The sequence below is a fragment of the Rhinolophus sinicus genome, linkage group LG15 (genome assembly GCF_036562045.2).
Source record: "Rhinolophus sinicus isolate RSC01 linkage group LG15, ASM3656204v1, whole genome shotgun sequence".
In the NCBI taxonomy this organism is placed as follows: Eukaryota; Metazoa; Chordata; class Mammalia; order Chiroptera; family Rhinolophidae; genus Rhinolophus; species Rhinolophus sinicus.
This window is the reverse complement of record NC_133764.1, coordinates 45,926,541-45,938,840: the sequence shown is the minus strand read 5'-3', so window position 1 is coordinate 45,938,840 and position 12,300 is coordinate 45,926,541. Positions and strand designations below refer to the sequence as shown.

General features: G+C 52.3%; 1 protein-coding gene across 5 annotated transcripts in view; it reads left to right on the top strand.

Annotated features, from left to right (window-relative positions):
• SRCIN1 (SRC kinase signaling inhibitor 1) overlaps nucleotides 1-7,228 on the top strand; it is a 68,862-nt gene extending 61,634 nt beyond the window's left edge. For 4 of the 5 annotated variants that reach the window (XM_074319829.1, XM_074319833.1, XM_074319835.1 and 1 more), the window contains one exon: nucleotides 3,850-7,228. In XM_074319829.1, coding sequence (XP_074175930.1) covers nucleotides 3,850-3,984 — 135 coding nt within the window. In that variant the 3' untranslated portion in view covers nucleotides 3,985-7,228. Of the gene's footprint in view, nucleotides 1-3,575 lie in introns of all 5 variants that reach the window. The other variant, XM_074319834.1, reaches the window with a different exon arrangement.
• The last annotated feature ends 5,072 nt before the right edge of the window (nucleotides 7,229-12,300 follow it).

Sequence of the window (12,300 nt, the reverse complement as noted above, 5' to 3'; positions counted from 1 at the left end):
GGCAGGACATCATAGAGTTTAGGGAGCCCAGTGAGAGCGGGACAGCAAGAGCTGTAGTTATGGAGGGTGCAGCTGCTGCCTATAACATGGCACGAAGGAGGGAAGGAGTAGAGAAGAAACTTCACCCCCACCCCCACCCCCTCATCCTGCCATAATCCCATTGGCCAAACCCAACCAGAAGCCAGTCAGCAAAGGCATGGGGGCTTAGCCAGCAGGGCACAGAATAGGGCAGGACTGGGATCCAGTGGGTGGAGAGGCAGATGGAAAGTAGCCAGCGCGCCTCTAATGTACCAAGCTTAGGTATCTTATTTAATCCTCATAACGACTTTAGATCTTAAAATACAGGTGCTTAGTCCTGTAGCGCCTAGAGCAGTGCTTGGCACACACAGACACTCAGTAAACGTTTGTTGGGTAGGTGAGTGAATGGATGAATGAATGTGCCACTGATCAGGCCCAATCCAGATGGAAACAGACAAAACCGACTTAAAATATTCAAATAATATAATAATAATAATAGCTACTATCATGTGTCCTGTGTGCGGGCACTGGGCTTCATGCTCTGTGTGTGTTGTCTCATGTGACTCTTAATGCCATAGGGACTGTCTTCCCTGCTTTGCAGGTGAGGACATGAAGACCCCAGAGGGACAGAGGTCACACGGTTAGGAAGTGGCAGAGCTGGGACTTCAGCCCAGGTCTGCCTGAGACAAATGCTATATCTTCCTGATGGATTCTCCTGCTTTGCCAGGAAACATAACCTCGTGGGTTTCACCAAACCTTGGTGAGGTGGCCCCAGTGACCGGAATAGTGTTGACTAGAGCACTGGGGGAGCAGCACTGGGTTTCATATATCAGTTGGAATGCTTTTAGCTGCAACTCACTGAAACTGCGATTCAAAATGCCTTAAGCAGTAAGGAAAGGTGTTATGTAACAAAAGAGGTCAGGAAGCAGGGAGGATCCAGGGCTGGGAATTCAGCAGCTCAAGGATGTGAGGACCTAGGCTCCTTCCATATTTTGGTCCTGTTGGCTCATCATGCTGCCCTCCCCCCATGGCTGCCTTCATTCCAGGGGTCCTAAGCACACAGATCTTTTTAGGAGCCAGAGAACCTTTCCCAGAAGCCCCTAACTGATCTCCCCTCTCTTCTCATTGCGCTGCCTAAATCGGTCACTGGCAAGGAGAAAGAATTGCTCCAGTTGCTATACATTCATCAGGACCCACCCACTTTGGGCTGGGAGAAGCCCCATCTCTGCTGATAGCCTGGTTCAGGCAAATAGCCAAGGCAGAAGGGGGTGTGGGCAGGGGGGAGGTGGCACTGGGAGGAGGCGCCAGCAGGGTCTGCCACATCAAGATGACTTACACCTGTATGGAAATCTGTGTCACAGCACGGAGGCACAGGTGAGCATGTTCGAAGCATTGGGAGGGTGCTAGCCTCTAAGCCTCTAACCCAGGCGAAGAGGAGGGGTTCAGGGGTCGGCCCTCTGGGCCCTGGCTAATGGTTCCAGTATCCCCCAGCTGAAAGCTGAACATCTAGGAGCTTTCTCCCCTGCCACAACGGTGACAAAGCTCTGCTTCTCTGGACATAATTGGGAGCAACAGGGGAGGAATAGATTTGCCAGGTTGGTGAGATGGAAGTGACAGGAACCTTCTGAGACAGCAGCTGTGTCACCTGAGAACTCTGAGCACAGGGTAGGGTCACTGGGCACAGCTGGACATGTGCTTCCTTAGCTTCAGGAAAGTGGGTTTGGGATGTTGTTGTGGCTGGTCTCCTGGGAAGGAAGATGGCCTGAGAGGACTTTACCAAACAGATGCTCACAGAGCAACCACAAGAGGTCCCTGTGAAGAAGAAGGGGTGGGGGTATCTATGGAAGCGGGTGAATGCTGCTGAGCGCTGATGTTTAAAGGCCGTGTATTGGCTGTGGGAGAAGGGGGACGTCACCTGGGTGAGGACACGTCACCTGAATGAATACCCGAGTCAGGTGGAGGTACAAGCTGGAAGGCAGGTGTTCTAAAGACCAAAGCTCAGAATAGACAGAGGCTCTTGACAAATGCTAAAGTGAAGGAACAGAAAAACCTTTTAACTAGAGAGATGGGTTGAGAACAAAGAGGAAACCAATGGCGGGACTGGGACATGGTGAGATGTGATGAGACACACAGGGAGACATGCTCCCCTCCCACCTAGCTTTGGAAGAAAGAACTTTAAAGGGGAAAGGGGAGGCGAGGAGGAGCAGGACAGGAGCCAAAGGTAAGTGACAGGGATTGAGAGAACTCTTGGTTGCCGTTAAATGAGTTTTCTCAGGGCCAAGGTACTGGGACCCTATGAGCAGGGACCATGCCTGGCACATGGCTCTCAGCAAAGGACAGAGTGAATTGAAAGATCTCTGGCTACAGCCCTGGAACCCTTTTGAGGAAGGAATCTGTGGCCACAGGAAAGAGGAGAGGGGTAGAAGACCCAAACGGGGAACCTGCTTTGATTTTCATAAAGGGGGAAATGTAGATTGCAGACTGCAGTGTGGTGAGTAAAACCCAGGTGAATCACTGTACCCAGGGGAAGTAGAAATGACCACCAGCAGCAAGGGCAGGTTCACTGTCAGCGGTCAGGCTGCATGCGATCTCCTCGTTTCCTTTCCAGGCTGCTGGAGGCACGGTCTGCTTTCCTGCTGTGAGGCATCTGGTAGAGTGACCCAGCAGCTGGCTGATAATATAGGTCATGGGAAATGGAGTGACCCTGCCCAGACCTGACCTGCAGGAGGTCTCTGGCAATGGGCCACAACACTGTTTCCAGTCCTCTTCCTTTCTGTCTTTTTTATCAGTACGATTTGGTTATCACACTAGTAACTAAACAAGGCCAGGAGGGACAGGAAGAAAACCCAGTTTGTGTAGCCCTAATCCAGGGGATCTCCAAGTTAAATGTGCAGCAGGACCACCTGGGGTGCTTGCCTAAAATGCATGTTCCCAAGCCCACGCCAGAGATGGGTTCTGGAGCAGGCCCAGGAATCTGCATTTGTGACATGTCATCCCCTCCCGGCAATGCCGATGGCTCTGGAACCATACAGACCTCCAGGACCAGTACAGAATCAGGGAGGTGGAGAGGGGATTCAGCTATTTCTAACTACAAGAGCCGACTGGTGACTAGGGAGTGATCTGCTTTACTCACAAGGCACAGCTCAAAGCTGGAGAAACAGTCATATGGGATGCAGTGGGGCTTCCTGCCATGTGCAGGAGGCTGGTTGCAGTGAGTGCCTTTTCTCCCAGCTTCTTGGAGGGTGGGGGTGGGGGGTTCTTTAGAGAAGTGCTCCCCAGGGAGGCAAGCTCTCTCTTCAGTGGCCACCACAAGACCTTCTGCTTAGAATCAGCCTCCTGCTGAGGTAGAAAGGGGCCCTGTCTGGGCGGCTGGCCAGTTGGGACTAAGAACTCACTTACTCCCTGCTCTGAGGGCATGCACCCCTGTGGCAGCTAACGTTTCACTTCTTCCTTCCTCCCCTGTCCCTTCCCCACTCCCCATCTCCCTGTCTGCTGGCCCTGGGACATCTCTTATACTTCTCTGGTCTCTCTCTTCCGCCTTCTCTCTTTCCTATCAGTAACCGTGGACCTACATTTTCACCCGTTCCCAGGCCCTTTGGTCCAACTCTGTGCCCCATTTCTGCACCTGCTATGCTCCCCACTCCCCCCTCCCCACCCCACTCCCTAGCTCAAGGGGACCACTCTCTCCAAATGCCCCTTTGGTGTCTTCCTTCTGCAGTTAATTTCCTCTTGGATATGCAGAGGTGTTCTTTTTTCAAAACTTCAACTGGGGGCTAGCATGAAGTCTTTACCCTTCCTCTCTCTGATCCCTGACCCCTGTTTTTGTTCCAGGCCACTAAACCATCTAAAGAGATGAGCGGGTCAAATGAGACCTCAAGCCCAGTCTCAGAAAAGCCCTCAGCTTCCAGAACCTCTATCCCCGTATTGACTTCGTTTGGGGCGAGGAATTCTTCCATCTCCTTCTAGAAGCCCCCAGACACCTCCAGCCCAGCCTGTCCCCCCCTTCCCTTACCTCAGCCATTTCTCTGCCTACTCTTCCCTTCATCTCCACCCCACCCCACCCCATTCTCCAGACCCTATGAAGGGTTGCCAAAGATGTGGCCCTCCTCAGTTCTCTATACCCATCCTCTGTTGGTGTTTTTGGTTTTTTAAATGATTCACTTTCAATTATCTTTTGTGTTTTTTTTGTTTGTTTTTTTAAGCAAAACAGTAAAACTAAGAACCAAAACACACCATCTTCCTTTGATTTCCTATTCTGAAATGGCCCTCTTCCTGTCATGGTCCCTCCCTTTTCTCTTTTCCCACTCTTCCTCCCAAGTCCATCTTTAAGTTCCTGCACCCTCCCTTCCCTTCCTGCCTTCCCCGGAACTTCCCAAGAGCACTCCAAACAAACTCTGAGCCATGGAGACTTGGAGCAGCGAGACATCCCCTCTCCGCATCATTGAAACCTTCCTGGAGGAAAACCTGGACAGTGGACCAACTCCAATATAAGGCTGGAAAATGGGATGCAGGGAGACCCCAGCCCTGGAGGCACCCCCTCCTGTCCAGCCTTGGGATGTGTCTGAACTCTGCTCTCCTCTGCTCTCTCCTATATGCCCTGGTGGGCCTGAGTCAAGATGGATGGGCTGGAGAGGGAGGCCAGAGTTTGAGGGGCCTGGGGGGGATGGTGTATGTGAGGTCCTTGAATCTGTGTGTCCTTGGAGGGGAGTTGACTTCCTGGGACTCCCTTCTTCCTGTGGTGAGGAGCCACCTGGCCTGTGCCAACTGGAGGAAGGGGCCCTTTTGGACTGCTGGCCGTGGATGGTGGGTTGGGTAGACAGCCTAATACTGGGGACACTGCCTTGGGAGAGGGCAGCCAGAGGAGGGATATTTGGTACTTTTAGTTCCCTAATTTAGCACTTTAAATGACATTAACTTATTTAATGGGGGTGGGTGGGGAAGAATGAAGGGCCTAGATGATTAGATTTTGAGGCCCGGAGGGTGGGAAGGGTCTTGTGAGGGAAATGGGATAATACAGAGGGGGTGGATGGGGGGCAGTTCTGAGTCCAGAGGTGGGTGACTTAACCTTCAACCATCCGCTGTGAGATTCGAGGGTTTTCCGGGGAAGGGTGACCCCTGGTGAGATCCTTGAGGGTCCCTGAGGTCTGACCAGCCAGTCAGGGCCCCCAACCTGTGAATGGCTGCCTTGGCAGTGAGGCTTTTGGCTGGGGGTCCTGAGATGGAGAGGGAGAGACCGATTTTGGTTCTCAGCTCTGGCCCCCCAGAGGGCAGAGCGAGGGGCCAGCAGGGAGATTATGTGGGTGGGGGAGGAGGAGGAGAATGGAGCAGGGTCCCCAGGGAGCAGGATTCCTATTTGGAGCACAAAGTCGGGTAAGCACAGGAGACTGGGGTTTGGGTTTAGTCTCCCGAGTAAGCACAGAAAGAAGGAGCCATTGAAGGGGCAGCACCTCATAGACTCTGGGGCCTGGCAGGAAGGTCCTCTCTTAGGGAGAGCCTGGGGGAGCTATTGAGGGTTGGGGAGGGAGGGGAAATTGGGTTGTGTTTCTTCATTTCTTTCTCTTTTTTGTTTTGTTTTTGTTAGTTCATCCTTGTTTTCTAGCTTTGGATCATTTTTGTACAAAGGCAAGTAAGCCTTTTTGAAAAAGAACAAAAGAAGAGGAAAAAAAAAATCCCTCCCGGAAAAAAAAAAACCCTGGAAAATAGAAAAAAAAAAAGGACCTCATAAATGATGCAATTACTTTTAATTGCAGGCAACTCTTTACATTTAAGTGAAGTGTCTTAACATTTTATATTGTTTTAAAAATATATTTACATATTATATATATATAATATACGTAATATAAATATATATAAATATTTAAAAAAGAAAAAAAAAACCACAGCACTCTCTCCCTGGCCGCTGTTTTGGCGGGGGAGGGGGGCTGGAGGATGGATACATCAGCCTGGCTTCTGTGGTCCAGTGACTTGGTTTGGTTTGATTTGGCTGTACAGAGACCCCTGACTTGGGAGGGTTGGGGGGAGTGGTGCCCCCTCCTCCCTCCACTCCATTACTCTTTGCTTGCTACTTTTCACTTGCTCCCACCTCCCACCCTCGGCCCTGTGACCCGAATGTGTGCCCCACCGTCATTGTCCTAAGTTGAATGTCCCTTTGTAGGGGGAGGTGGGGGAAGTGTCCATCCGTGAGGGGCAGATGGAGGGAGCCCTGGGCCCCACCCCACCCACTCATGTGGAGCCCAGTGGGCTTTGCATCTTTCTTTCACTTTGGTTCCTGCACATTTCGGGCTGAGAGGCATTTGCATGGAGTTGTATGCAGCCTGTGTGTGTGCACTGGCACAAGTGCACTTAACTGTGTATGGAGAGAAGCATGTGTGTGTACAGGTGTGACCTACCACACGTGTGCAGGGAGGCATGTGCGCCTTGGTGCATGTAACCTGCTTGGGCATCAGCACGTGCCCACCTGTACATTGGTTTCGAAGAGCTTTGCGTGTGAGAATGCGTGTAATGTGTGTGTGCAGACATGCGTAGCTGCAAGAGACTTGTAGGTATATGGGCCACATATGTGGACGGGTGTACGTGGAGGTGTGTGTGACCTGTGTACATGTGCACGTGGGTGTAGACCCAGGCGTGTGGGAGTGCCTGTGTGTGTTCCATCATCCCTGCACCACCTGCTCCAGCTGCCCTCCCAAGCCCCCATCCCCACGGTCCTCTCAAAGCCCACAGCACGTCAATGCCCCCCCCCCCAGATGCATGCGCCTCGCTGCTCTGTCCATCAGTGTGTGCTTGACCAAGAGAAAACTAAGTTGTCTGGAGGGGGTCACTGTACCTGGCCCCCCCCAGCCCCTGCTCACTGTGCTGTGTTACTCGCATGGGGCCTTTCTCTCCCGCCCCTTCCACTATATGCTGTTTCCCCAGGAGCCTCAGGCCGGAGGCTCTGAGAGGGGTCCCAGGCGGGGCTCCGCACCCCACACCCCACCCTGTAGGGCTCGTGTTGGTGTAGCAGTGATGGCTTCTGTGGATATTCTGTGACCTCTGTCAGTGAACTTGACAATTTCTAAATGGAAAAGGGTTGCTGTGTTCTCTCTGTCTCTCTCTTTTTTAATGTCCTTTTTCTTCTCCCTACTTCCCCTCTCTCTTTCCTTTTCGGTTTTTCTAGCCGAGTGTTTGGGGCTTAAATAAAACTTGTTTCTTTTTCCTCTCCTGGATCTCCTTCCTATAGGCTGCTGTCTCCTTATTTCTCAACTTCACCCTGGAAGGTGCTGGGATGGATGGGCAGGGGGTGGGCATCCCTGGCAGCCAAATGCCCCGCTTAGCAGGCAGGGCAGGGGGAGGAGGGGCAGAAATGCCTGGAAGGCTGCTGCCCCAAGGGTCCTTTGAACCAACATCATGGAACTGCTGGTGAGAACACCACTAACTCTTATGGGCGCTGGCTCTCGGCTAGGCACCTCACCACCATCAGTGAGGTCTCTACTGGCATTACTTACACCTGCAAGTGACAAAGCCATACATGTTAGGTGTCTGGCTCGGAGTCACACAGCTAGTAAGATGCAGAGTCAGGATTTGACTCCAGCTCTGCCTGACACCAAACCCAATGATTTCCCCCCAAAACCAAGTAGGGTCTGATTACCCCTGGGTTGGGGTCTCAGCCTCCTGTTCTTTGGATGGGAGGACCCTTCATGTTGTCTATCCTTTCAAGAGCAGCAGCTTTCAAACTTTTTTTAAAAAATTGTAACTCACGGTAAGAAATATATTTTCATCTCAACAATTTAGACATGTACACACACAAGACATTTAGTGAAACAGCACTTACTATGTATAGTGCACTTTGGTATTTTCTGTTATATTCTGAGCATTTTGGTCACAACCCACTGAATTGATTTCATGACCTTCTAATGGGTCAAAACCCACAGTTTGAAAAATTCTTGTCTGAGGATCTAGTTTCAGCCCCCATCATGTTGCATTTTTGCTTTCTGCTTCTCAAAAGCCTACTGGCCCCACTTACCATATGGTCTCCTCTGAAACTGAGAGGAGATTTATCCTTGATTCTGGTTGGCTGGGGGCCTGTAGCCAACAAGATGCCTAAATCCTTCCAGGTTATTACCACATCTGAGTCCAACCTACCCCACCATTAAGTGGGCTGGATGACCTGATGGGGTTTCTCAGGTTTTCCTGGGATTCTGAAGGCCACGTACCTGCGCCACCATGTTCTAAGGGTCCTTGAGGTTACTCTTCTAGGCATTCTTCTGTTTGGCTGAGACCTGGGGTATTCCTGTGTTTCCTCTACTTTCCCCCCAAACACCAACCGTTCTATCCCGTGAAGTAATGACAGTGTCCCAGAGCCACAGGCTTCCAGACCTCACTGGAGCCCCAGTTGCACTTTCTTCTCCTAAAGCTCACTGTTGAGGACCTGCTCACTGATTATAGGGAATATCCATGCCATGGGTCACCCACCTGCCAAGCACCCTTTCCTTCAGATTCTCAGACAGCCAGACCTTATCCCTTATGTCCTTTTAAAAATGCCAACAGATCTTGCCTTCTGTCTCCTATCCTATTACCAGAAACCTGGGAGAGTAACCAAAAAAACCTCTTGTCATGCAGGGACTCAGGTCCCGCTCCCCACATAAGAACGCAGGACATGGTGAGGCCAAAAAGGAACACCCACGGAGCCATAGATGGGGGAGTCACACCACTATATTCTCGCTGGCGGCTGGGTTGGAGACACAGGAAGCAGGAGCCGCAGGATCCGCAACCTGCCGTCCGCTTCTCTGCCCACTAACCAACCCCACTTGCTAGCTGCAATCCGCGCTTGCTAGCCCAGCCACGGCAGTGGCCAATGGCTAACTGGTTACAGCTGATGGCCATCTACTACCCGAGCCAGCACCTCACCATGCGAGGTTGAGAGCCTGGAAACTGCTCTCTGGGACTCTGTCCCCATGCTCCACCCCTACAGGGTCTTGCCTCACAAGCTATGCAACAAGCATCTTCCACTAGGGGCCTTGTGTCAGGAACTCAGCTCACAAGAAAAAGTTTCAGTCCAGTTCAAGTAATGTCTCAGGGGGTGTCCCTCAATGTCCAACTACTTTCTGGGCACAGCCAGACCTCCTGGCACAGCCAGGATTTCTCAGGGTACCACCAGTCATTCTGGGCACACACAACCAGACTTCCTGGGTACAACCAGGGTTCTCAGGGTACTGTGCTGGAACAATAGTGGCTATAGCCAGGGTGCTTACATATTCTCAACGGTGGCTGGTCGAGACACAGGAAGCAAACATCCACCTGCACCCCAACAAGGGGTATTCCTGCACCCCAGTCTCGCTGGTGACCGGGCAAGACACAGGAAGCAAACATCCGCCTGCACCCCAACAAGGGGTATTCCTGCACCACAGTCTCACTGGCGGCCAGGCGAGACACAGGAAGCAAACATCTGCCAGTTCCACCACATAGTAGTACGTTCCCAAGCAAACAGTCAAGCGGTCCATCAAATCAGGGGTGGAAGGCAATTCCCCATAGTCCACAGTCATTCGCCAGGGCTGTGCATTGACCTCACAACGTGTGCCCTCTCCACAGGGCGAGGGCTATAAGTCCTCTCCAACCTGGGGGTGAGGGACCACCTTGACCTCACCTGCATCCTCCACTGAGGACTCAGCAAGTGTTTCCTCCTGGGACTAGAAGTCCCGTGCCTGGGCTGCCTCAGCAAGCACTTCCCAGCCCACACGGCCACAACGACCCTCGCCTTCTCCAGCCTATGCCGGTTGGAGAACCGTCCACATCCTCCCACCCCTCCTCAGGGGTCCAACTCCTGAGAACAGTGGCTACTGGATACCACACACTGTGGGGGCCACATGTCCTCCTGCCCAGAGTCAGACACCATTCCTACCTGGCCGGAATCCTGCTCGCTGCGCCAGGCATCTGATTGGGTGGAGGCCTTCGGTGTAAAATGTCCACAACTCTAGGAGCCCACGGCAGCAGCAGACCACCAAGAGGAAGATGATGCTTGCTTTGGCCAATAGGGCGGCGTGCCATCCGGAGGCTTGAGAGGACCACCAATTCACCAAGGGGTCACACTTCTCCCAAGCAAATCACGTTTCTTGTTCCCGGCGCGGCTCCTCACGGGCTTCCAGAGACTGAGTGTTCATACGCACAAACTGCTCCACTGCCCTTCAGAGAGTTCTGGCCGGCACCATACCCTGCTCGCAAAACAGCTTTCATACGTATAAACTGCTCCATTACCCCTTTGAAAATTCTGGCCGCCACCATACTCTGCTTGATGCACCATGTGTCATACAGGGGCTCAGCTTGCACTCTCCACGCCAGGAATGCAAGATATGGTGAGGCCAAAAAGGAACACCCACAGAGCCATAGATACGGGAGTCACACCACTACATTCTCGATGGCGGCTGGGTTGGAGACACAGGAAGCAGGAGCTTCAGGATCCGCAACCTGCTGTCTGCTTCTCTGCCCACCAACCAACCCCACTTGCTAGCTGCAGTCCGCGCTTGCTAGCTCAGCCACGGCAGCCACGGCAGCAGCCAATGGCTAACTGGTTACAGCTGATGGCCAACTAGTTACAGCTGATGGCCATCTACTCCCCGAGACAGCACCTCTCCACACGAGGCCTAGAGCCTGGAAACTGCTCTCTGGGACTCTGTCCCCACACCCCTCATCTCCCAGAATCACCCCATTCATTGACAGTTCAAGAGCAAGTAACAAATGGGACCACCAGCTGCATGCGAGGAATTATGCCAGCCACTTCATTCATCCTTCAAACACCTATGGAATGTTTCCTTCTTGCCAGAAACTGATCATCTACTCCCGGGGACTATGGTCAGCGAATAGCAGGGGAGCCAGACAAAACATAGGAATGCAAATACCTGAGTAGAGTCCTGACAGACAGGGAGCAGTGCCACCGGAAGAGGCCTGCAGCAGTTGTGGCAGTGAGCAATGGGGACCATCTCAGGGTGACCAAGCCCCTGAGGTCTCATTTAAGTGGAGACCTTAATAAGTGGCTACATGGGAGGTGGTGGCTGAGTGTCCTAGGCAGAAAGCCCTGAGGTGGGAAGTAATCTGTGGATTCTAGAAAATGAATGAAACCCAAGTAGAGTGAGGGGGGTGGGGGGAAGAGGCATGCCATGAGGTAGGAGTGGTGGGCAGAAGCCCCATCATAGGAGGTCTTGCAGGAGTGGTTAAGGAGGGCGGAATTCTTCAGAGCCATGGAAACCAAATGGAGGCTATTAACTAAGAAAGTGGTGTGGGGCCGGCCCGGTGGCTCAGGCGGTTAGAGCTCCATGCTCCTAACTCCGAAGGCTGCCGGTTGGATTGCCACATGGGCCAGTGGGTTCTCAACCACAAGGTTGCCAGTTCAATTCCTCGAGTTCCGCAAGGGATGGTGGGCAGCGCCCCCTGCAACTAAGATTGAACACAGCACCTTGAGCTGAGCTGCCGCTGAGCTCCCGGATGACTCAGTTGGTTGGAGCGCGTCCTCTCAACCACAAGGTTGCCGGTTTGACTTCCGCGCGGGATGGTGGGCTGCGCCCCCTGCAACTAGCAACGGCAACTGGACCTGGAGCTGAGCTGTGCCCTCCACAACTGGGACTGAGGGGACAACAACTTGACTTGGAAAAAAGTCCTGGAAATACACACTGTTCCCCCAATAAAAGTCCTGTTCCCCTTCCCTAATAAAATCTTTAAAAAAAAGAAAGTGGTGTGATCTGACACTATTTCAGAAGTTACCTCTGGTTGCAGTGTGGAGAAGAGATCGAAGTGTGGGGGGCAGGAGTGAGTAGGGGCAGGTGCAGGATGGCTGCCTCACTCCAAGCTAATCATCCTGTGGCTGAGGGAAGGGAAACAGTCTCAGGGACATTGTAGCTATGAAGTAATAGAGCCAGAACTCAGGACACAGCCCTCCTAATAGCCACACTTTTTAAAATAAATTTTATTGGGGAATAGTGTGTTTCTCCAGGGCCCATCAGTTCTAAGTCGTTGTCCTTCAATCTTTAGTTGCAGGGGGCACAGCCCACCATCTCGTGCGGGAACCGGCATCTTGTTGTTGAGAACTCACGCTCTAACCAACTGAGCTATCCAGCGGCCCCTCTGGAAGCTCAGCTGCAGCTCATTGTCTTCAATCTAGTTGTGGAGGGCGCAGCTCACTGGCCCATGTGGGAATCGAACTGGCAGCCCTGTTGTTCAGAGCTCACGCTCTGACCAACTGAGCCATCGAGCTGCCCCCTAGCCACATTTTTACAAAATGCTTCATAATAGTCATCACTACCATTTACTAAGTGTTTG